The 25748-nt window shown below is 40.0% G+C and overlaps 2 protein-coding genes and 1 pseudogene across 3 annotated transcripts in view; 2 read left to right on the top strand and 1 right to left on the bottom strand.

Moving 5' to 3' along the window:
- The window catches only part of LOC110561353 (von Willebrand factor A domain-containing protein 5A), a 27493-nt gene extending 5674 nt beyond the window's left edge, over window positions 1-21819 (bottom strand). The window contains exons 1-17 of one of the 2 annotated variants that reach the window (XM_021657737.2): window positions 21677-21819; window positions 16495-16552; window positions 16176-16378; window positions 15688-15910; window positions 15416-15591; window positions 15030-15144; window positions 11921-12090; window positions 11590-11678; window positions 11250-11394; window positions 10668-10747; window positions 6204-6318; window positions 5285-5449; window positions 4920-5020; window positions 4371-4609; window positions 2187-2255; window positions 1994-2092; window positions 1397-1527 (exon numbers count right to left, since the gene is read on the bottom strand). In XM_021657737.2, coding sequence (XP_021513412.1) covers window positions 1397-1527; window positions 1994-2092; window positions 2187-2255; window positions 4371-4609; window positions 4920-5020; window positions 5285-5449; window positions 6204-6318; window positions 10668-10747; window positions 11250-11394; window positions 11590-11678; window positions 11921-12090; window positions 15030-15144; window positions 15416-15591; window positions 15688-15910; window positions 16176-16378; window positions 16495-16537 — 2163 coding nt within the window. In that variant the 5' untranslated portion in view covers window positions 16538-16552; window positions 21677-21819. The remainder of the gene's footprint in view (window positions 1-1396; window positions 1528-1993; window positions 2093-2186; window positions 2256-4370; window positions 4610-4919; window positions 5021-5284; window positions 5450-6203; window positions 6319-10667; window positions 10748-11249; window positions 11395-11589; window positions 11679-11920; window positions 12091-15029; window positions 15145-15415; window positions 15592-15687; window positions 15911-16175; window positions 16379-16494; window positions 16553-21676) is intronic. The other variant, XM_021657738.2, reaches the window with a different exon arrangement.
- LOC110561338 (selenoprotein K-like) overlaps window positions 21310-25748 on the top strand; it is a 61702-nt pseudogene continuing 57263 nt past the window's right edge.
- Window positions 21330-25748, top strand: part of LOC110561342 (olfactory receptor 8B3-like) — a 25241-nt gene continuing 20822 nt past the window's right edge. The window contains exon 1 of the mRNA XM_021657721.2: window positions 21330-21446. The gene's annotated coding sequence lies outside the window, so the exon portion shown is untranslated. The remainder of the gene's footprint in view (window positions 21447-25748) is intronic.

The following is a 25748-nucleotide window of genomic DNA, read 5'->3' as shown; positions in this document are numbered from 1 at the left end:
GAAAGGTGATCAAAGAGCCAGCCAGTAGGTCCATGTCAGAGACAGCTCCTGCTCCTCCACTTTCTAGAGAACCGACATGGAGACTGAGCTCTCTATGGGCTCCATATGAGCAGGGGGTCTAGGTCCTCTCCATGTATAGTCCTTAGTTGGGGCATCAGTCTCACCAGCACCCCTTGGGCCCAGATTTTTTGGCTCTGTTCATCTTCTTGTGGAGCTCCTTTACCCTCAAGTATTTCTCTCTCCCCCTTCTTCCATAAGATTCCCTGTACTCTGTCCAAAGTTTGACTATGAGTTTCAGCATTTCCTTTGATATGCTGATGGGTAGAGTATTTCAGAGGCCTTCTGTGGTAGGCTCCTGTCCTGTTCCCTGTCTTTTCCCACTACTGATGTCTATCCTGTTTGCCCTTCTGAATGAAGATTAAGCATCCTCCCTAGGGTCCTCTTTCTTGGTTAGCTTCTTTAGGAGTATAGATTTTAGTATGTTTATCCTATATTATATGGATAATATTCCCTCATTTAGGATGATCTTTTCTAGTTCCATCCATTTCCCTGCAAATTTCATAAGTTCCTTGTTTTCAATTGCTGAGTAGTATTCCACTATGTAAATGTACCACAATTTCTGTATCCATTCATCTGTTGAGGGACATTTAAGTTGTTTCCATAATCTGGCTATTATTAAAAAAAGCTGCTATGAACACAGCTGAACAAATGTCCTCGTTGTATGGTTGAACATCTTTTATATATATGCTCAGGAGTAGTAACTTTGATCTTGAGGTAGCACTATTCCTAATTTTCTGAGAAAGCGCCAGACTGATTTTTAAAATGGTTGTACAAGTTTATGTTCCCACCAGCAATGGAGGAAGGTTCCCTTTTCTCACATCCTCTCCAGCATGTGTTGTCACTTGAGTTTTTGATCTTAGCCATTCTGATGGGTATAAGGTGAAATCTCAGGGTGATTTTTATTTGCCTTTAATGTTCAATTTCTTCATCTATATAGCTACATAAATAGAACCTGCTTTAATTAAGGGAAATGAGAATCAAATAAATATATGAATATTAAGTGCTTAAAATTCTGTCTAGAATAATGTGAAGATCAAAAATATCTGCTCTTACAATGAGGCCTCAGTGAATAAGAATAACACAGAATAGTGTTTAGTTTTCTCTTTGATATACATCAGTCTGACCATGCCTTCCAGTAGCTAAGCATTATTTCCATGTTTTTTTATACTCCAGATAAGGTGGAAATGTTTTAATCTTTTACATATTATAAATTACATTCATCTTTGCATTATCTATATTCTTATTTCTCAGCTGGCTCCCGGTTCATTCCAATTCTAATTATATTCATAAGTTCATGAAGTATATCCCCTTTCCCTTGTTTCACTTTGCATCTCACCATGGCAGGGTTTGCAACCTTGGCATCTTCTAAATTAGTGCCCAGGATTTTGGTCAGATCTTCATCCAGGTTCCAGGAGCCATTTGCCTTTTGAAGGGAAATCAGCTGCACAACAACATTCTCTCCAAAAGCTTTGTGAAAAGAAATATAAAAGAATGATGCCATGGAAAAGTAATGGGGTCAGCGGGATACAGTCCACCTGAGGGAGATTTCTGAAGAGGAGGCTGTAGTGAGGGTTCTGCAGTAACTCCACAGACTGTTTCTAGTCCATGATGGGTGGCAGTTGGTTTGGGTTCTGAAAGATGGCTGCAGAGTCTGCTAGGGCAAGGCCCTGTGACACCCTGATGGACTGTCAATGGGCTTAAAGTACCAGAGGACATGCTCACTCCATTACAGTAGGCTAGAAGGTATCAGGTGCTGTAATATAAACTAATAAAGCTAGATTCATCTGGCAAATACATGACAATGTCAAATATCGCCTCCTGTCTGCTGCCTCTAATAAGACTTCCCCTAGGTAGAGAAAACTCCAAGATGACAAGAACCAAAGTTTAGTTTATGGTTACATGAGTCAGAGACACAATCTGAGGACCATTTCACCTTGGGGGTCATTTTGCAAGTTGTTTTTCTTGGTGGAAGAACATGCCATTTTGACCTTTTTGTTGCTTTTCAAAGATAGGGATGCACCACGTACAGCATCTGTGAAAAACAAACATTGTTGAGAAAACTTTTCCTAGAAACTCACTCCCTTAGATTATAGAAGAATGCTCCATAGACTTCCTGGGATACTTACTTCTCGGGCTAAAAGCCAGAGGCATATTACTCTTAGACTGTAGTACTTTTCCTGTGCATAGCATGCTAACTGAAAAACACAAATGCAGAGGGAATATTGCAGCAGCCTCCATTCTCTATGCAAGCAAAGATTAAAAAGTGTGAGGATTAGAGTCACTGACCCTCTACCCATATCAGCGTCATTCGCTAACCATAATGTGCCATTCCCCTGTGTGGCCTCCTCCAGCACTCCCCCTCTGAGCCTTCATTCTACTTCTTACTGAGTTTTTTGAAACCTCTCACATGTGCTAAACATTCATAGCTACATCTTACTTTCAATACAAGAAAATTATTCCAGTTATGCCTTGCCTTAAAATATTGTTTTCTGTCCTAGAAAGATATTTTACCACTGCCCCTTTCAAAAGGAGTTCAACCTTATCCTAAGCATCCAGGTTCCAAAGATAGGCTTGGCAATTTTCTCAGTCCAAGACTATTATTTTCTTTCTGATCTGGGTTATCTTCCACATTTCCTCACTACTCTCATTGTTTAACTACTTAATTCACCTCTTACCAGTACCCAAAGTACCCAAAAGACATACTACAGGCTATCAGTGCACTCCAAGCTCTTCATAATTTTGAGAATTATCAGCAGCATTATAGAAAGCCTACATAACAACTAATACAAAGACCTTGCCGCCCTCAGATCTGTGGCGATGGCTCTAACACAGCTCTCTCATGCCATCAAGTTATTGGTATCACAAAGAATTGTTTGGTATCTCAGAAGTATTTTAGTCTTACTTTTAAAATACAGCACCCATATCTCTAGTGTTTTAACTTAGTGTTTCCTATTTCAAAAAGGGTCTTTGAGCTGACTTCTGCTTAGTCCTTGATTGTCCTAATTTTTCAAATATGTCACATCCCTTCAAATTTTGTTTTTCACTCAACTTAAAACAGGAAACAGGACAGGAGCCTACCACAAGTGGGACTCTGAAAGACTCTACCCTGCAGGGTATCAAAGCAGATGCTGAGACTCATAGCCAAACTTTAGGCAGATTGAAGGGAATCTCATGAAGTAAGTAGGAAATAGAAAGACCTGGAGGGGACAGGAGCTACACAAGGACAGCAAAAGAACCAAAAATCTGGGCACAGGGGTCTTTTTTTTGAGACTGATACTCCAACCAAGGACCATTCATGGAGATAACCTAGAACCTCTGCACAGATGTAGCCCATGGCAGCTCAGTCTCCAAGTGGGTTCCCTAGTAATGGGAGCAGGGACTGTCTCTGACATGAACTCAGTGGCTAGCTCTTTGATCACCTCCCACTGACTGGGGTGGGGAGTAGCCTTACCAGGCCACAGAGGAAGACAATGCAGCCAGTCCTGATAGACAAGGGTCAGATGGAAGGGGAGAAATGAACTCCCCTATCAATGACCTGGGGGAGGGGCATGGAGGAGCAGAGGGAGGGAGGGCAGGATTGGAAGGGGATGAGGGAGGGGGCTACAGCAGGGATACAAAGTGAATAAACTGTAATTACTAAAAAAAAAAAAAACAAAAACACTCAATTAAGCCAATTACCACCCTTAATAGTATCTTTAATTTACAGCCATAATTTCTGATCATCAGAACTATATGGCAAAACTATACATCAGAAATCAATTCAGTCCTCAACCCATTTCATTCTTAAGTTAAAGTTGCTGACCTCTACTGCAAATGATTCACATAACCCTGGCATCTGAATAGTGTTTACACCTACTGAAAAAAGGCACCAAATGCCACTGGACCCCTGCCATCCCAGAAAAATGATGGCATTTTTTATTCCTACTAATTACCCTGTAGCTATTTCAGACTTAACAGATTCAATCCAATCATTTGCCCAATGTATGGCCATTTTCAAGAACTAAGTGAATTAAATGGCTTTAATATTCAATGTTTATAGATATGTCTGCATTATGATATGTCCCTTGTGTTCTTTTGTACTTCTATATAAGATCTCTCTCCCAGTTGGACATAATCTATTTCTTTAGAAAATTTAAGGCAAGCCATAAATCTTTGGTGTAGAAGGATGAGAAAAATACAAGAAATTTAAGAAACTTATTTCAGTTTAAATTTATGAAATTCTGAAGCTTCCCTTTATTTAAATGATGTACTTGGATATTTGAGACTCAGTATACATAAGTTTGAATTGGAATGACACTTATAAGACTTACCCATACACATATCAGAAGATCCGTAAGTCATTGGCCTTGGAATCACTCTATGAGCCAGAGGCCCCTGTACTGGCTGATTCAGCTCCTTGTTTATGGCGATGAAAGCTGTGAAGGAGCTAAGAACTCCAGACTGAATGCTGATGTTCTTCACATCCTCTTTTGCTTCTTCTGAGGTCTCATTGGAGCCCAAGTCTTTGTTCTGAATCAAGGACTTTGCAGCCAACCGATGAATGGTGAAGCTGAAAAAAATTGCAGAAAATTAAAGAAAAATAACTGCAAATCAATTATCCAAGACTCTTAAAAGCTAGTAATTATAGATAGAAGGGAATGCAGAGACAAAGAGTTTAAAAGAATGATTCAGAAGAGAAGAGCTTACAGGAAGCAGCAGAGGTCAATGACAGGATGACTGAACCATCAAGAATGACAGAGAAAAAAGAAGGGGGGTGAAAGGAGCAAGGAACAGAAAAGGAGGGGAGAAAAGAGGAGGAGAGGAAAAGGAAGGGAGGAGTGTGAAAGTGTGGAGAAAGAGAAGAAAAGTTGAATTCTTACCTGGCGTTTTCCTTGGGTTGTAGGGAAAATGTCACCCTGTTTTCAAGAGCCTTGCCCTGAAGGGAGTATTTGAGGCACACTGCTCCTGAGCTTTCCCCTTGCTACATGTAAGAGAAAAGTAGGACTTACAAAACTGACTTATAACCAGGAAAATGGTAAGCACTAGGAAACCTCCTCAGCTCAACAAAATGTAAGATTGAGAATCAGGTAGTACAAGATAGTATAGACATGAAGGCTGGCTGCCTGGCAAGTACCATATCTTGATGAAATCCTAAACAATCATCACTGTTAATGAAACTTCTGATACAGGTTCCAATGAGAAAACAAACAAACCAAAAAACAAAAATACAAGAATAGTGACTCACAGGGATAATCCCAGCCAGCTGGGCATAGATAATTAACCTCTGACCCTTAAAGATGACAGTCTGCTCTGGAGAAAGCATCTTAGCATATAAACGAGGAGGCAAATCCCAGCTCAGAGATATGTCATCAACTCCATGCTGTAGAGCAAACTTCAGAGTCCCCAGAGCCTGTTGGAGGAGAAAAGAAACAGAATTATACATAATAATAATTGATGGTATTGATGGAGTATTTATCAGGACCAAGGGCATAATTTTCATGTGCTAAGTGAGAAATGCTATTTTTTCTCTACTTATGTGTTTGGTGAAGCTTCACACGAGATATATAAAAATATAGATATATATGAAGGCAATCTTTAAGAAAGGAGGCCCCTGCAAAAATGAGTTAGCAAGGGATACTGACAACATGGAAAGAGAAGCTTAGAAAGATAATCAGAGATATCTTCCATTTCTGTATACTAATAAAGGAATGTGAACTTAGCATGTCTTTGAGTCTACACACACACACACACACACACACACACACACACACACACGCTTGTTTTTTGTTTTGTTTTGTTTTTTTGTTTGTGTCTTCTGCATGAAGAATGGATTCCTACTAGATTTACTCAGAGTACAGACTGTAGTCCCAGACAGAGCAGCCAATTCTTTTACTTTCTTTTTCTCTGGTCTTCAAAACAAACGTTGCACCTGCTTTAATTGTCTCCTCTCTGGAGTCACAGATACTATGCTCAGATGTCAGTCTTCATATATGAGAATGGAATAATTTTTAACAAACTAACAAGAAGACTTCTAGATGTATTGTCTAGCACTCATGATAATGCACCCTCCAGGAGAAGAGGTCATCTGCCTTTGCAGAAGTTTCCTTGTCCTGTCTCATGCTCACTCTGGATTATCCAACTCTGGGCATTTTGCCTGCTCTCACCTTGGCTTGCATCCTGTCCTTGCCTGTGATAAATTCTGCAGTGCCTCCTGATACCCGGGCAATGCCTTTGATTAAACTGGTGGAGGCTCCTTCCCCAATGCCAAATGAGAAACATCTGCAATGGTAAAATTATTATGTTAGAGAATGTTAGAGACAGTTTCTCCATAGCAGAATTATCAACTAATACGAGCTGGTCAAAAACACATGAAGCAATACTGTAGTTGCTGCCAAGTCAGTACAGTCCTATCATTTACAAATCGTACTTTATTTCTATGGGCTGTAATAAGCACCTTAAACAAGTGAAACAATATCACGAGTCTTCTATAAGGAAAGATCAGTTTCATTTTGGTGATGGAGATCCAGGGTTCAGAGAATTTGCATTATCTGTCTTAAATTCTATCCTCAATACAGAGCAGATGGGGCAGCAGCTATCTAGCAACATTCTATCTCCAAAATTCCTCTAGGAAACTATGAAAATATAAAAGTGACAAGTAAATGCACTGACATCTTCGCTGATACATTCGGCATCTGTGGACTTTTTGTTAATGTGAGTCATCATCCTCAAATCTTAGAATTTATGTTTTCAGTACATAAGCATGAGGACCAAAATTTATGTTGTTTTATTCCCTGTCAATAACCTATAAGTCAATCACTATGGTTTTAGCATTTTCAGTTTGGTCAATAAGACAGACAGATTAGTGGAATTTTCAGACACTTGTCTTACAGAAGACCCAGAAGTGAAATATATGACTTCTTAAGAGGTTCTGACATTAAAGGAGTCAAATACAAGGCTTTAGACAAAAGGAACTATGATCCCTATTCACAGAAAACCTACACTATGTTATTGAATATTGAAGATAGAGACCTAAAGACAGTAGTTTTGATGAATTGTGTAAAGCAGCCAGAAGCTACCATGACAAATGGCTCCAATGACTGCTGAGAGAATATGAACCTAGGATCCAAGACCTGGAAATGGAGAGAAGAAAAGTAAAATGTGCCTGTATATGCTGTCCAATTGTCATTTGAAGCACGTGACAAGTATGTAGGTTGAAAACGCAGCAGTTTCAGAAGTAGTAAGAAAATTGTAGTTTTGAGTTTTGTCAGTGGCAGGTATCCTTAAAAAAAGGTATCCTGAAAACTTTCCATTGTTCAATGTAGAAATGCTAGTATCTAAGAAGTAGAGTTCAGTAAAAAGTGGACCACCTAAAGTTCTTTACATGTTAGCTGAATTAAGGATGTCAGCTCTCAGTCTAGACAACAACTGAAAGCAATGAGTACGACCTATCAGGGGAAAGATACCATTTAAATGCATATAGTCCAAAAACCCTATCAAGTCTACAACGTCTGATTAGCACATTGGCCATTTCTAATAAACATTTAAGAAAAAAAAAACATTTTTTAAGAAATAGAAATAGGAAAGTGTTTCAGCTCATTTTGTGATGCCAGGTGTGCATAGATAACAAAACCTCACAATACAATTTAAACTTCACAGGACCATTTCTCATTAGTGAATATTCAAAATCCAAAACCATACGATTAACTAAATCCCATGTTATGTGACAGAGCTCATTCATTAAGACTGAGATGAGTTTACCCAAAAACGCAAGGTGAGACTAAGATGTAACAATAGTCACCATTCCTACACAGAATAAAGGACAAAATTACCACCTATGGCAAAAAGTGAATGAAATTCAACTTTTACGCAAATGCACATATTCTGGGAGTCTGAACAGCATGTTAGTGTTTGCACGGGTGCGTGTGCACAGACACACACACACACACACACACACTTCTCTTAGGTAATAAAAATAATAGAGAGCCTCATTAGTCTAATTAAGAATAAATTTCCAATAAAGACACTTGTAGGGAAGACGTGGGCTCACAGCAGAGGGAACAAGATAAGAGAAGGTAGAGAAGGTTGAGGTGAGAGAAACAAACGAAGGAAGGAAGAAAAAAAGGAAGGAAGGCAGGAAGGCAGGAAGGCAGGAAGGCAGGAAGGCAGGAAGGCAGGAAGGAAGGAAGGAAGGAAGGAAGGAAGGAAGGAAACATCAAGGAATTTTTGAAAATGAGCACAGTGGATGCTGTAGTGATCTGAAAATCAAGAATTAGCAGAGATGCTCAATTTATGTGGTTTAGTCCTAGAATATATTTATACCGATGGGCCAATGGGATGGAACAGAGGACTCAGAACAAACCAGCATATGTACATGTGCTCATTGTGACAACCAAACACCGGATTTCAGTGAGAAAATAACCAATACAAGATCTACCAAATATCTGTAGGGAAAATGAACTTGAAGTATATTTTAGACACGCTAAAGAAAATTGTAGATGCTGCCAAGCAATCTCCAATTCTGGGGACCCTAACCAGGCAAATTGAAAGTTCAAATAATATTTGGGCTATAAATAGTTCAAAGTTATCTAAGAAGACTTAATTACATGTGATCACAAAATAAAATATGAATTGAAGCCTGGAATAGAGCTCCATACTGGAGATGATATACAATTAGTTGTGCTGGATTTCTTAATTAAAATTGGATGGGAGATAGCCTAATGACTGGAAAAGGCTCCTCCTTGAAATTATGCATTACTAAACAAAAACCCAGTGCCAGGAATAGGATAACTGCCTCGCGTCGGGGGGAAAGAAAGGCCATTGGTCTTGCCATTGCTCATGGTTGCCTATGGAAGAGAGATGGTAAGACTCTATTTCCAAAGCCACCACACACCTTCAGCTGTATAGCCACAAGTATACCCACCAGGATTCGATGAATAGTCGCAATCCAACGGTCATAGAGATGCCACTGATTAAACAAAATGGGTCACACCATAAAGCAAAAGGGCATAAAATTTGGAAAGGAATCGGTAGGAAAGAGAAGACTGATGGAGATAGGAACAAGGGAGAGGAGATAGTAACCAGAATGCATTATGTATATTTATGAAATTTTCAAAGAACCAATATAGAGAAACAAACAAACAAAAAAAAAAACAAAAAACTCTGCATAGCTTGAATAGAGGAAAACCTTAACAGCACATAAGAAAGAAGTAATCACAAAGAGAAACTTCAGAGAATACAAATTGAAATGGCAGTTACTTGAGTCAGAGATGGTGGCATGTGGCTGCAAACCCAGCACTCTAGAGGCAGAAGCAGGCAGGTTGACCCATAGAGGCTAGCCTGGTCTAGTAAGGGATCTCCAGACCAGTCAGCACTATATAGGGAAGACTATCTTGAAAAGCAAAGCAAAGAAAACAATTTTGATAGTGAACTCTAAACTACGGAGTAAGAAAATAATTATCAATATATTCATACACAAAATAAAATGAAATACAACTCAGTAAGGAAATTGTAATGGAGAAAACAAAAGAAATGGTAAAGAGATTGGAAGGTATATGAAAGAGGACACTCTAATGACTATTAAATATTAAAAGGTGTATAAAGTAGCAATACCAGGAAAATAAAACTTTAAACAACGAGACACTACATCTCATGCACAAAAATGGCTAAGACTGAAGAACAGCAAAGGTCAATTTTGTTAGGAAGTGAAGCTTCAAGTAATCATTTGTAAACTTGGTGTGGGTTAAATGAGGAGAGTTTGTGAACCTGTTTGCCATCCAACTGCAATGGGAACAACTCTGTCTACTTAAAGAATGATAGATGTGGGTAAGTATGCTCATGGGACTAATGCTTTGTTTTCTGTAGAGTTGGATTCAAGCATCCCTTGTAAATACATGGTAGCATTTGCCTTTAGCTAACACATATCTTCCCCATAAATTAAATCTCCAGTGCATTGCTTGTTGCATGTAATACTATAATACTACAATGCTAAAAGAAAACCATCATATGAATATCAATATAAAATATAGTGAGTTCTTTCATGAAGAAACATACACAAATGCAACTTGACTGTGGCTACATGCAAATTATGTCTACATTAAAAAAAAACTGGTGAAATAAAAACTAAAAGTGATATATGAAGAACAAGACACATACTGTGAAACTCACTATGAAACAAAAACAAGAAAAAATTCTCATAATCCAGAATTTTACTTCAGCTAGGTTTAAAGTAGTGAGTGGTAGAAAGAAAACGAGAGAAGACTGATACTGTCTGGCCCTAGACCTATGGTAGCCACACAGAGTATACACCATGACAGCTCATCTACCCGGATACCAAATATTTGATTTACTTTTTATTTTAACTTGCCAATCTTTTTCATAATGAAAATATGATTCAATATATCCTTCAGAGCATTAGAAAAATGAGGAACAATAACTTTGTGGTATCAACATTAAGTGGAAAATAATTTTTAAGTTTTACTGAGAATAAGTGGTTGGCTAGTTAACTGAAAAATCTGTGAGTCACTCTGTCCCTTTGCAAGCATAGGAAGCGCTGGTAGCATGAGGAACAAGTCATATGTGGAGTTGCCTGGGCTCCAGTCAATACAGCAGAAACCACACTCTCTTCATACCTGTGTTTCTTGTGGTTTAGCTCAACTTCTCTAATGACACTAAAGGTGTCACTAACTTCTCCATCTGTGAAGACAAAAATCTGTAAAAGAAAGAATGCATTTATTGAGCCTCAGTGGAGTTCATCAGAAGACAATGTCACTGGCTCTCACAGACTACAACTGTTTCCAGTCTCTGAAGCATCTTCACAGTGGAGAAGGGACACTAGCACTCCACTGACACTTGCTCCATGCTGGCACAGAGGCTCTTCAGACCCCTGAGAAGTTTCACATGCTCCCCATGCTGCTTCATCTGAACCTTTTGTGATACAAACTGCCCTCCATTGGAATAAAGGAGGAAAGCTGCATTTGGTCTTTCTTCTCTTCGCTATATGGTAGATAACTTTACATACTATTTACTCAATTCTATAAGCAAGAACTGCTCAGAACTGAGTTATTAGAGAATTTCACTCTATCCCAATTAGCTTAACCTGTTAAAGTTTTTCTTTTTTCAAGCAACACAGAGTATTTGGGGTATTTTTCTTTTGTTTTGTTTTCTGTTGTTTGTTTGTTTTGTTTTGATCTCTCTATGCTTCAAATACTTACCTGTAAGGGATGGCCAGCAATAGAGGATGCCTTGTAAATGTTGCAGAGTGGTGTCAAGATTTCAGTGCCTCCTAGATCTGCTTTTAGATCCCTCACTCTTTTCACGGCCTCCTCCATTGTTTCCTGAGTGTACTTCACACTCTCCCTTAGAGAAAAAGTGTGTCTAGTCACATGACAGTTGTACATTGTCACTCTGATATTCCCATCAGAAAATTATTGTCACAAAAATTGCTCCCAACAACCCCAGTGTTTAGGTCAACTCTGTATTAATCATTTTAAAAGTGCAGATCTTCCTTTAATGTATGTTCTTTCACAGACTATGGTCTTCCCAGAAACTTACGGAAAGAATTTTTCATAGGTAGATCCAAATCCATAGATGTTAAAATAACAACCCATAGGCAAGCTCTTCAGCAACAGCAATAGAGTTTCCTGAAGATGAGAGAAAATGAGGAGATGAAAGGAGAGAGGGCTCTACCAAACATACAGAAACAAGTCTAGTTCCTAAGGTAGGAAATGTCACCATTTTTTGTGACCTTGCATTTCAAGGTTGAGAACTGAATGGCCATGTTTGCTGTTGCCAGATGCAGAATTGACCTACAAGTGGGTCCTATTCCTACCCTTCCAAATCCTCCTCACAAGGCACTGCTGACTAGTGACAAGTCTGGCTTTACCTTGGCAGCTTCTATGCGCAGCTGAGAATTGTTTTGGTTACTCATGGGGGATTCCATACTTCCTGAGCGGTCCACGAGAAATACAAATTCTCCACAGGCCCTTGAGGCCTCCACTTCTGGGATATCTGGGTAGAAGCTCACCATTGCAGAAGGAGCTCCCATCAAACTATCTGTACAGAAAGGAGAAGAACCCTGTAAGGTACAAGGGAACTCAGGTGTTCTAATGTCCCCGAGAATCAATTATCAATTCAATAGAGAAATCAGAAAGACCAAGTATAGAACCCCATGTTTGCTCTTTTTGTGCTGTTTGCACAGGACTAAATGTAAGCTATTGGTGTAAAAATGAAAGGAGTAGAACAGAGGGGAGAGGAAGGAAAACAGGGTAGGAATGAATAGACAGTAACAGCACAGCAGTATCATTGTGTGCAAATTCTTGGCACCTCAACACTTGAATAGGACACAATAGCTTAGCGTCCAGCATGAGCTTAAAATTCCTAAGGAAGGTAAATCTCACCAAACTCTTATTAATAGAAAAGTAATCACATGGATCATTGATTAAGTCCTTACTCTGACTATTCAGGACAAACTGATACTCATAGGCCTGAATGCTTGAAATGACAAATTCCAAGAGCAGGCTACTCAGAAAAGTTACCCTAGAAAACTAGGTGAAAAAACTATAAACACGAACAGGAATCAGATCTTTAGATATACACATTATGCAAAAGTAGCATCGTTTTTCATATGTAAATTAGATCTTCTTACCCTGGGAGACAGGTGGTTATCATGATACTAGCACTCTTTCGAGAAGCCAGGAGCATGCCCATGAGAATCATGGAATGGATGTCTATACTGCTTGGAAACAGGTCATGTCAGCAGTCAGCACTCCACGTATGGTGTCTACTAGTGTTTTCAAACTAATCCAAATGATTTCACTTTCATAAGTCAAAGCTTCCATCTTTTATAAATGATTACCTCTACTTCCTAGCCTCAGTTTGCTCTTCTAAAGTATCAGGGTAGTAATTCCTGTTATAGGGCTATTGTAAGGTTACATGATACAATATGCTTAAGGAATTCAGGGTAAGATTTAATTCATACTGAGATGTTAATTATAATTTTATACATTATTCTTTTTGATTTATGTAGTTTATATTCTAATTTAATATATCACTTAGTTCATACAGTGTTGTGCTTCATGCTGGTATCACATTAAAGGGTTTCAGTGGGCCAAGCTGCCTCTTAAGCTTCCCTTGTGCTTCTGAAGGACATGAGAACAGGCAGGCATCTGGCAAAATTGTGTACCCTAGGAAGCAGGAATGAGAAATCATAGATGGATGGAATTACCAAGACTGAGTGAGATATGATCAACTATATCTTTTGATAACCTGCAAATCTGGTCACAGAAGACATGAGGAATCTTCATAGGATAGGAGACATCACAGAAAGAAACTAAGACCTCAATTATTACATAATGAGATACAGAATCATGAGGTTCTATAGGGTGAATTACAATGATCCTAACTGAAGACCAAATATGAGTTAGAATATTTCATGAGAACCAAAAAGAGGTCAGGAAATCAGCAATGACAACAAAGACAGCAAAAGTGGTTATAAGAAATCCAGGAAGGCTGGATTCCTCTGAGTGACCTCAGAGAGAAGTGGTCATCTAGTGAGGGAAGAACAAAAAGCCCCTACTTGTGGTAGAATGTTAAGTCACCTTTGTCAGACACTATAATGTGAGATAGGTTGTGGTTGGGTATGGAAATCCAGCTTCATGAAAACTCCTCAAAGCACTTACAATTACAGCAGCAAGAGCTCAAACCTAGATGTCACACTGTGAAAATAATTGACCCCCAAGAAGCTTTCATAAATCCAACATGAAAATGACAGTTTCAGCACCCCTCCTGTGTTCTCTGATGACCCCTGCAACCTAGTGCAAAATGGGCCAGAAAAGCTAAAAAGAGCAAAACACCAATGTGTGTTCCACCAGCTTTAATAAAAGTTCAGTGCACTCATAAGGAAATGTGCAAAACAACAATCACTATGTGTGGCTAAGAAAGAAGTCTCCCTGGGAAGCTAAGCTTAATAATGTAAGAAAAAAATCAAGTAGGCTACAAAGAAAAAGTTTGAGTGATAGTTTTAAAGTTCAACTTCTTCAGGACATAGGACACCTGAAAATAATTCTATGTTAAATTTGGCCATTCCTACTAGTCATAAGGCAAAACAAACAAACAAAACAAACAAACAAAAAAAAACAAACAAAAAAACCAACCAAACCACAACAATGAAAATGAAAACTGGCAGCAAGATGGCATGCAGGTGTGACAAATTAATCACCAAACATATTTGCCTAAAAAATTTACAAAGCATTATTATTCATCTAAGAAAAGCTACTTTTACATATTTCCTAGATTATAGTACTGTGAGTTTTCTAAACTGTGATTTTATAGTGCTAAGAGGAATTATAGCTCTATTTCCTTCTCATTATTTGATAAATTATTTTGATGACAGCATTATAACATGTAACTGATAACATAAATTGTGACTATTGCATTTTAATAATTTAATAATGTTGAATAATATTAAGTCAACATCATCTTCATATCATAGAATTACTTTGATTTACTTCAAAGAAAATATTATAAATATGAGAATTGCCAAATAAAGCATTTATTTTACTGTTTACGTCCCAAATACTTTCAAAAACCATTTGAACCAAACTTATTTGCTTCAACACTATCTCTCAGTGTAAAACATACCACATCATGTAAAGCATGAGGCTTTATCAAATTTGGACATCTCTGATCCTATAAAAGGAGTAGTCACAAGAATATTTATTTGCCTTTTTTTGTAAAGATCAGTCATTGTCACATGTTGATAATGGGCTGCATATTTTCTTATTAATTATTTGGTCATAATTTTCCTCTATCTAGTAATCTATGTAAATTAGACCATAAGACATAATCACATAATTATGTATTAAGCTCAATCATTTTTCATGTGGAAGTGAAAAGTTATAATGGCCAATTATTGATCCTGGATAAAGGATAGAAGATCAAGGATGATGAGCATAACATCTTAGAAAGGGACCATAGTGGGAGATAGAAAATACCTGGCTTCATGTCTGGCATCCCCATTTCCACAGCTACGCTTGGGCTGTGCACCTCAGTGTAGTAAATCAGGAGTTCCACATCTCGGTCAAACTTGTGTCCTTCAGCCAAGGAAACCTGAGTAAGTAACCAGCAGAGGAGCTATGTTAGAACTCCCACCGATTGCTTCTTGAGATAAGGTCAGAGTTCAGGGTTGCAGGCTCCTTCCTCAAATACAGGAAAGACTGGAATAAAAAGAGTCTATACTTCATGCAGAATAGGAAAGGTTAGATAGTGTGCCTCTCCAAACATGGCCAGAAACACAAGAGACATAGGGGCAGGTTGAATGAGGACCTGGTCAACAACGAAGACAGAGGAGACTGAAAATAAGTGTTCTCTTACTAGTCACCTGAGCAGAAGTATTGTCATCTGCAAGGTACTGAACAGGACTCAAGGAACAGTTGGACTGGACCTTCTCAATGCCATGCTGGGAAGTGATGGTGGCAACCATGCTGAGTGTGTAGGGCAGGTCCTTCAAAGGATCTATGGGGCTCTTTATATTCAGGCAACTGTTCGCTGACTGTTCTACAATAAGTACATTAACAATTTCTAGCAAAACCATAATTTTGTTTATTTCCCCAATCATTCGATCACTGGTTTTCAAAGGCCAAAATTACTTACCTGAGAGCTGGTATCTCGGATTCAAGATTGCCGGAAGCAAGTAGCGCAGGGCCCCATCTGTTTCCAGGGGAAGTTCCTGCACATACCTCAGGGTAACTGCCACCTTAGCTCCAGGCTGGAGGTTCCCCACATTGCAAGAAAAGACATCTCTGGAGTAGTCATCCTCTTCCAATAAGTAAGCTTCATAGCCCTGAGAGAGGGCTTCCTCATAGTTGAAATGTGCCTAGATTAAGGTTAGGGCAGATTAAAATAAAATCACGGGGAGTCAAGAAAGTATGTACTGTTCAGAGGGAGTGTTATGGATTCTGTGAAATTTACAATTATTCTGATAGCTGCCACTTGATTCCCTCTGACTTATTGCTTTTAGGCATTTAGGAAATAAAAGTGAATGAAAGAAGGAAAAGTCGCTATCTGCACTTATGAATTATTTATAAAGATTAAAGTAGAATGTAATTTAAAAGAAGAGATAATGTACTAATCCCTCAGACCTTCGTCTTGTCCTGCAATTCTGCCACAATTTTCTTCCCATCCACCAAAGCTTCAAAGCTGTAGACAGCAGAGTCTTCATCCATGGGGAAGACAAAGAGAGCTTCTATTGGGGCTTTCTCTTCATTCTCATAATTTAAGGTTGCAGACACATCAGCCACAAAGTCATTGATAGACAGGGTTACAGAGATGCTCTTCAGTGGCACTGGGGAAAAGATCAGTGTTTAGGAAATCAGCAAACTTTACTAGGGTGACACTCATAGATACAGACTTGTGGTGGGAACAAAGATCTCATCACTAAGAGTTGTAAGCCAGGCTTACCCATCTCCTTCTTGCCTGTGATTAAACCGCAGTGATGCTCCATGGTGACTGCACGTTTCTGTGGAAATGACACATCATTAATAGGTCCATGATAGGGGTTAAATTATCAATATCAGCAGTTTATGTGGTTATTTTTTTGCAAGAGTAGCTTAAAATAATGAGTAATGTCATAGAGGAGACAAGAGGGTATGGAGAGGATACACCATTTCAGGATAGCAGCATAAGGCTCATAGCAGCTGCTACCACTGGTTTCACTCCTGCTTTACTCACAGAGGGGATTCTCTGTTTTCACTGCAGAGTTGACAATGTAACTAGAAAATTAGCAGGTAGAGGCTGAAATGTCTGGAAAGCAAAAAAAAACATCATTGGTAAAGGGAGAATATCTGGTAACTAAGGGACAGAATTCTTCACAAATGCAGCCCAGCCCAGTTCTGAGCACTTTGGGTGTCAAGTTCCCATATCCTCGGAACAGGCGAGGGAGCAGGGAGGAGCAGAAGGCTGTGCAGGCCTTCTGGCTAAAGGCAAAACGCCTGTTTCAAAAAAACAGGTTAATCTTAGCCAAACTGAGCTGCCAGAGGAGCAGCCTCAGGTTAAGAGAGTAACACCATTAGCTTTCCCAGGAGCCACCAAAAGTTTCAGATATCTCAGAGATTAAAATGGCTGGTGTGTTAACTCTGAAATACAGTAGGTTCTGTCAGAGAAGCGAATGAGCCCTTTCTGGCAACACCTAGTTCTCTGCAAGAATGTCTGGGTAACTTCTGGCTTGCCTGTTAGGAACCTAGCTAGCGGCTCAAAAACAGAAAGTATTTGTCAATCCAGACAAGAGCAGCAGAAACTCTTCAGGATATAAATGTAATTATTGATCCAAAAGGGTTTGAGTCCTTGATTATCTCCTTTTAAGAAAGCAACAGCAAGTTTCATTTAGATTAAAAGAAAAGGTTTTGTTTGTTTGTTTGTTTGTTTTTAACAGAAAGGGGGAAAATAAAATGTTGTAGATATAATCATGGTTTTGTTTTGGTCCCAGCTGTGCGATGTGGTGAAAGAACCAGACTAACTTTCTAACCTATATTTCTTTTAATTGCCTTAAAACCTATATTTTTGAGTTATAGGACTGTGTCAAGTTGAAGCCTCTCAGTATTTTTCCAGAGAACAAAGGAATGTAACCGCCCCTGACTCTGGCCATCTGCATGGACAGAGATAAGGAAGTGAGCAAGCAAAGACCTCCACCCAGTAAAGAAAAATGACCAGACCTGTACCTGCAAGATAACATTGTCTGTGACCAACTTCACACATAGCAGGAAATTCCCAGCATGACTTAAAGATCAGATATTCCCCAGATGTTCAGGACAGGACTGATAAGGCCTGAGCACTTAAAACCACCCAATCATTTTAAAAGTCAACCGCCCTATAGCCCATCACCCAATCCTAAGTGGCCAGGACTGCAAGCCCCTGCCCCTCCCCCCACACTTCCTGTGCTTTTTCCTTTTAAAACCCCAGGCTTTTTTCTCTCGCTGTTCCTTGCTGGTTTGAAGGCAGCCACATCATGCAATGGTTTGAATAAACCTCTTGCATTTGCATCAATAAGGTCGCCAAAAGTTTTCTTCAGTTTCCTCTCCAGTAGTTAGGCTCCTGCTGGGCCTAACAGTTGTACTGATTCAGATGGTCCACAGCAGCAAACTATTTGCCTCATGAGGGCTCTGGGAGGAGTTCTTTGCCAGCTGTAGATAGTTTACACCTGAGGACTCTTGAGAGAGAATAAATGCCAGAGTCCAGAGAGTGTGGGAAAGAGAAAGAACAATGCTGCTGTTTCCCGCTTGCTGCTTCTAGTTGCTGTTGTGAGACAGGAAGATGGAGATCTCCTGAAATGAGGTGTTGGTATAATGTTCTTTTAAAATGTATATGCCTTACCCTTGTAATTCAAATGCTGATTTCCCCACCCCCAACTCTCTGTTTTCAATCTGGATATTGCATTGTGATAAGCACTATAAGCATCCTGTCTCAACTCTTGTGTAAACAGGACACAAATAAAGCAACTAGATACAATGTTGTGCAATGGGAGGAGCCAGAGGACAGGAAAGAGGGGAGGAGCTAGAGAACAGGAAAGGGTGGGAGGAGAAGGAGGAGGAGTGGGAGGAGAGCAGAGCATGAGGAGAGCAGAGCAGGAGGAGAGAGCCTGGAGGACTTGGAGCATGAACCAGACCTAAGATTTCACAAAAAGCAAGTATAATGTGAGAAATCTAAATGTTAGGAAACTGAGGGCTTGGAGGTTTAGGAGGGAGTAAATATTGCCCAGCATTATGTTCTAGGTTAACTAAAAACCCAGTCTCTGTGTGGTGATTTGGTTATACAGCTGTTAAAGATTAGCAGCACGCTTTACAAGAAGATAAAACAATAGTAAATATTAATAACTTCATACAACAATGAGGAATGGATTGGCTCCAAGGAACCCACCAACCTTAGCCACAGGAAGCAGCTAAGAAAGAACTATTCCCCTTTTCCCACAAATTCTCTCCTACCTGGTGTTGGGGTATTGGAAGGGATTGGGATAGAATAGGGAGAAAAAGAGAAATGTAAATAAAAGTTTTCAAAAGACTAACTCGAACATTTAAGCTCATTCAACATCACCATTCTCCACACAGAATGAGAGAAATATGTATGTGTAGGAAATTTCCAAGACTAAAGTTTGGCCCAAAGGAGAAATATGTCAGTGAGGTTGGATGCCAGTGTTGTTCCTGTTGACACGGTTATTTTTTGCTGGGATTCATTCTATTTTCAGATCATTTTATCAATTTTTAATATTTTATTTTATTTTTTTGTTATGTGTAAGAGTGTCTGCCTGAGTGTATGTCTGTGTATCACATTCACGCAGATACTCTTACATATAACATTGTACATAAGAGGGCAGAAGATGTTGATTCCCCTGGGACTAAAGTTACAGTGGTAATGAGCTGCCATGTAGGACCTGGGACTTGCATTCTGATCCTCCAGAAAAAAAGACAGAGCTTTAAATGATGCAGTCTCTCTTTAGTCCCTATTGCTAAGTTTTCACATGAATACCAGTGTAATTCAATTGACATCCTGTATCATACTCCTCTTACTCACTCTCAGAACACACAACATGCTTGTCCAGTGATGAGCTCCAGTCTCCTAGAAGTCCAGGCTTCTCTTTCAGGTATACACACTGGAAAGCTCTCTTGAAAGATCAGCTTCCCATCCATGAGCAATGCCAATCAAGGATGTCTAAGACTTTTGTAGGGGACCTCAAAGTCAGCTCAAGACACTCCAAGACCAAAGACAAAGGAGATTCATTTGTACCAGAGGGATAGTGGGATAAGGGACAAGGACAGGAGATAGAGGAAGAGGGAGAATGGGAAGTTAACAAGGGAGAGGGGAGAGAAGAGGTAAGGGGGAGGGGTAAGAGATATTTGTCCCACAGAGGGACAAAGGACTTTTTCTGGATAGAGAGGAGGCAGATGGGGCACATAAGAAAATGATGATTTAAAAAGGTAAAAGGGTAAAGTCTGTTTTAGGATGAGGTGTTTAATTTTAATGGGGCATGTTAATTAGGTGAGCCTAAGGGGGCTTTTGATTGTTGAACTTCTATAATTTGATAGCCAGACCTTGGCTGTCAGCCTCAGGAGGAGAAATTTGCCAAACAAGGGAATAAATAGACCTTGGGAGCTAACTTTAGGAATATAATCTAACAGATTTTAGTATGGTAGAGGGAACTAGGGAGAAGGGTAAGTCCTGCCAGAACCACATGCTTCGAGTGGGCTAGAGTTCCTTCAGCTTTGGGGAAGGAATTCTATGTTCCTTTGAAGTTCCGTAGAAGGAACTCTATGTTTCCTTTCTATGTCCTTTCTATGTTCCAGCTGATCATATTGGTAATTTAAAACACCCTTAGACTGGAGTGCAACAGGACTTGGCTGCTTGTACAATATCCCGAGTTCCATATCTATCCTAGACTATACTGAAGGCTAGGGACACCTCCTTAGTCTCACTGGAGACCCTCCGTCTGATATCAGTGGTGTTTCCTATACAACTTACATTAGTCATACGAATCTATCAAAAAATGGGCCATGCTCTACAACCTGTTACTTGAGCAATTGGAAGTGTCTGACAGCATTAAGTGGCTCTGATCTGGCCAGCAACACAGAGGAATTAGCTAAGCAAGGAGGAGGATGAGGACAGTAAGCACAGGGGAAAAGATTCCTTGGCAATAGGCTGAGGAGCCTAGGATGTGGGGAAAGAATTCCTACTGACTCCAGCAAGAAGTTCAGAGTGGGAGATGCACCCAGGAGTAACAGAGACGAAGGATCTACAGTGTCTGGCAGCGGAGATTTCAGGCTGGCAGTGGCCACTGCGGAAGGCTGCGAGACAAGAGAGGCATCAACTACAATGAAGTATCTATTTCCTGATTCCAACCTCAGAACAAATTGCCCTCACTGGGTGTCTCAACCCTTTCCCTGACTCATCCTCAGTCAGTTGTGGCAAGTGTTCAAAGGCCCTGAAGTCTGGCTCTTGAGGTGACCAAAGTTACAGCCTTAAACTAGATGCAGCTAGGGATCCAACAGTCAGGACAAAACCAGCTGGACTGTAGGCACAGAGCTGGGTGAGTCAGCTGACCACTCCCTGTTGTTTACTGTTGCTTCAGGGAGAGGAAGAATCTGTGCTTCAAGCCAGCCAAAGGGACTGTGGAGTGAAAAACCTCGAATAAAAATAGATATTTTCTCCATCCAAGACCTTCAGTGCCAGGTATTTACAAAAGGCGCAACTTCTATTACTCAGATGTGTAAGAGGAAGGGTAAATGGGCAGCGACGCATCAGGGTGAATGGAGAGTTAATGCTGCACTGCCATAGGTCAAACTTACCTGAAACCCAGAAGCAAAAGCAAAAGCAAAACCAAAACGAAGAAACACGTTTGTGAGTTGGAGGAAGAGTAAGAAGAAAAGGTAGGTCAGAGAAAAAGAAGGGGGTAAGAAGGAGAAAAAGGAGGAGGTGGAGGGAGGATGGGAAGGAGGGAGGGAGACATGAACAGAAATTGAGATCCTTTAAGTACCATCAACCTAGAAAAACTCTCTGGGCTCACACACCAGGATGCTTTTCCACCCCACCGCAGACCCTACAGCTTTACACTTAAAAGTCACAACACCTTGTGGTATTGGATGGAATAGGCTCTTACCCTTTAGAAGCAGCAGTAGGATTCTTCCCAGATAGAACACAGAGCATGCACCAAGTCTCTGCAGCCACAAGTCCCTGCTGCAGCTGCTCCTGCTGCCTCTTACGGTAGCTGTAAAGAAACTGAAAGCAGCTGCAGTCAAACTTCCTGGAAGACCTGCCCCCTTCTAGGGAGCAACTATAAAGTTACAATCATACCAGCAAGGGAAGGTCAGAAAATTCTTATTGAAATACTGAATTTCTGCTTCTTTTTAAAATGCAAAACGTGAAATTCTGGCAATGTGTCTGACCATGAAACTGAACGAAACAGAACAGTAGTACCCTGAGGGTTTTTTCATTAATTGATTTCTTTGCTCACTTTACAGCTTGATTGTGATCCCTTTCTCCTCTCCTCCCAGTCCCATTCTCATGCCCTACTTCTCCCAACCCCCCTTTTTTTTTTCTCCAAGAAGGGAGGGCCCCCATAGGTACCAACACCCCCTGGCACATCAAGTCTCAGCAGGACTACCAGCTTCCTCTCCCAGGTAGGCCAGACAAGGCAGCCCAACTAGGGAAATGGGATCCAAAAGCAAGAAAGTGTCAGAGATAGTCACTACTCCCATTGCTTAGGGACCCACATGATGACCAAGCTGCACATCTGCCACATATGTGCAGAAAATTGGTATGCCCAGCCCATGCATGCTCATTGGTTGGTGGCTTAGTCTCTGTGAACCCCCATGGGCCCAGGTTAGTTGACTCTGTAAGTTTTCTCATGGTGTTCAATCATAGACATTTCCCAAGAAATGTGTCAGCAATTTCTTCATGATGAAGTTTCACAGGCACAGATGTTGTGATTTAAAACAGTTGCTCTTCTTTACCTCTGCATGGTTTGCACGGAGAAGCAATAGAAGATAGTCAAAGGTGGGGAATTTGTTTTTCATAGTTGAGTGCTGCAAATGTACTACCTAAAAATGATATAAAATGTTGTACACCTCTGTAAAAAAGCTTGCTCACTAAGAACATCCTCTGTGTTCAATCTAACTAATAGGAAAGTTTTGAGCATTATATTATATCATTGACTCTGGGCTTTATTTTTCCTTCTAAATTGTGTGTTCCTGTTTCTGTAAAATTAGTATAAATAAAGGACAATGTCATCCCAGATTCTCTTTTATGAGTAATGGAATTTTTTTTTCATATGTAAAACTGATTATAAAAGAGAATAAGTCTGTGGATGACTCATGTTCTGTGTTGTTCCTCCCAACTGTAAGTGATCTCTGTTGGCTGCAGTATCTGGGCAGCCAAGTCAGATGCTGGCAAAGCTGGCAGAGGTCTCTCTGTTCTGGTGGAATCAAAGCCAAGGACTTGAAGTCAGCTGCAGAGCAGATGTGACTGTGTGATTCAACTCAGTGAATCAAGGAGCACATCATGGACGGTGGCTTTCTTGGGAATAATTACAGAAAATAAAAGTATGCACAAAATTATATAGACTTTCAGAGTTTTTAAAGCATGAATTTTGTTTACACATTCATGTGTGTTATGTTTAAATAGAGATGAAAGCTGACTCCCCTTTTAAAAATATTTAGTAAATTAAACAATCAAAGATTTTATGTGAAATTCATATTTTGGCAATGTATCTCACCATGAGACTGTTTGAATGGAACAGAACAGTACCCAGAGCTTCTAAACCACAGACATTTTCCAAGAAATGCGCCAGCAATTTCTTCATGGTAAACTTGCACAGCCACAGATTATTGTATATAACATAAAGCACCTTCCGGCAGTTCTTGATGCAGTCGGGGACATAGAGGCACAGAGCACATGAAGCTAGTGCTGGAATAGCATGGCTTGTTGGGTTACAGTTTAATCTGTTTGTGTTAGAAGGAGCGAAAGCACGGTATGGTATAGTCCATAGTAAACTGAGAAACCAGTAGCTTAGCCATTCATGCTCATTATCAACCATCACACACTTTATGCATTTGCATGTGCGATGCTGGTATATGACCCCCAGTGCAGCAGGCTCTTCACACCAGAATTACAATGAAGCTGTGGAACATGGGGTTGTGACACTGTGGTCGCTAGGGCATTTCAAGGCGGTAGGGTCTTTCAGCTCTTTGGCACTCTTATGTGACTTCATCATCAATGTTTTCTGCTTCATGTTGGTGAGAACATCTTTGTGAAATGGATGATCTTGCATCATAAAGAAATTACTATTATTCCCACAGATGTATCACTCATGTAATGTGGCATTCTTACTTATCTTCTAATATTACTCTCTAATATTCCTCCCATCCTATTATTCTCTCCTCCCTATAAGTCCTTTTCTCAAATTCCTGGGTTTTTTTAATTGAAAATTTATACAATATATTTTGATTGTGGTTCCCCCTCTCCCATCTCCTCCTAGATCCTCCCCACTTCACTCATCAAATACCATACCTTCTCTCTATCTCTTTAGAAAACAAAAACAGAGTTTAAAAAAAAACAATTAAAAAATACAAGAAACACACACACACACACACACACCAGAAAAAACAAAAGCCATAAAAACATGCAATTCTAAACCACAGTATTTAAGTAATAGACCAGTAAGTTTTTTTTTTAATGCTCATAAAGAGCAATATGAGGAAAAAAAACCTCAGAGTTCATGTTGTGCTGCTCATCTACTGTGCAGCATGAGGCCTACCCTTAAGTGTGGTTTATATACCCAGTGAGATTAAATTGGAGAAAACTGATTTTTTTCTTTTGCAAGCAATTGTCAATTAGAGATGGCTTCTTGGTTTGGAATGGCAGCTTTTATCATCCACTCCTCCCTTTCAGAGCTGGGATCCTGCCTAACTTTAATTTGTGCAGGCCCTATGCATGCTGCCATACTCTCTGAGTTCACATGGGCTTCAGTCCTGTGGTGTCTGGAATGCCTTCTTTCCTTGGTGCTCTCCATTCCCTCTGGCTCTGAGAACCTTTCTGCAGCAGTCTTGTCATGCCTAGGAACACTGTTTGTCCACCTCTTCCATGATGACCCCTGAGCATGGGGCAGGTCGTTGTTCAGATGTCCCCTCTGTGCCTGAGCACTGCGTAGAGACACATCCTCTACACTTCAAACAATCACGAGTTTCTGTGTTAACCCCCTCCTGCTACACAAGGAAATGTCTCTGATGAGTTCTGAGAGAGTACATCTTTGGGTACAAAGTTCAGAATTTATATGGCAGTTTGATATTTTGTCTACTTAGAAAAAAAATAATAATATGGTTTCCTGCTGGGCCCGTGAGGTTCCCAACAATGTGTTTTACACCGGGGAAGTGTTTTCTCTTGGGAAACAACCCATAAACCCACTAGAAAGTAGGTGGTTTCCCTATTACCTTCTTTCAACCGTGGCACTGGTAGACAGGTTTCCATGCCAGTTATAATTCTAGTTCACAGCTAGGTAAGATTATTGATGGCATTCTCCCTGTGCTAGCGAGTTTTATTTGACACAAGCTAGAGTCATATGGGAAGTGGGAAACTCAACAGAGAAAATGCCATCACCTGATTTGGGTTTAGGCAAACCTATCATACATTTTCTTCATTGACAATTGATTTGAAAGGGTAGGTTCACTGTGGGTGATATAAGCCATGGGCCAGTTGTCCTGGGAGCTATAAAAATGCAGAGACTGAGCAAGCCAAAAGGACAAAGCCTGTGAGTAGCTTTCCTCCATGGCCTCAATTTCAGTTCATGTCTCCAAGTTCCTATGCTGACTTCTTGCTCCAACTTCCTGCCCTGACTTCTCTAGATTATGGACGTATAAGCTGCAGAGTGAACTAAGACTTGCTCATGATGTTTAACGTAGCAATAGAAACCCTAACTCCACTCCACAAGCCACCGACACAGTACATCCTAATACTATGAGAGCTGGTCTCTAGGAATAGGTCTTTCTGGTCAGTGTTGACTATTTCTCCATGTTCTTAGATCAAAATGTGTGTTGTCTGCAACAATAGAGTCTTACCATCAAGTTCCGGTGGGCAGCCAAGAGTGATGGCAATAGCTACTATTATTAGAGAGGGGGTTACAGTACAGTTTCAAAACATTTTTTAAAATTCAGTTTACTATTTTGTACAATAACTCA

This window comes from Meriones unguiculatus, chromosome 1 (genome assembly GCF_030254825.1).
Source record: "Meriones unguiculatus strain TT.TT164.6M chromosome 1, Bangor_MerUng_6.1, whole genome shotgun sequence".
Classification (NCBI taxonomy): Eukaryota; Metazoa; Chordata; class Mammalia; order Rodentia; family Muridae; genus Meriones; species Meriones unguiculatus.
This window is presented reverse-complemented; position numbering and strand designations above follow the sequence as displayed.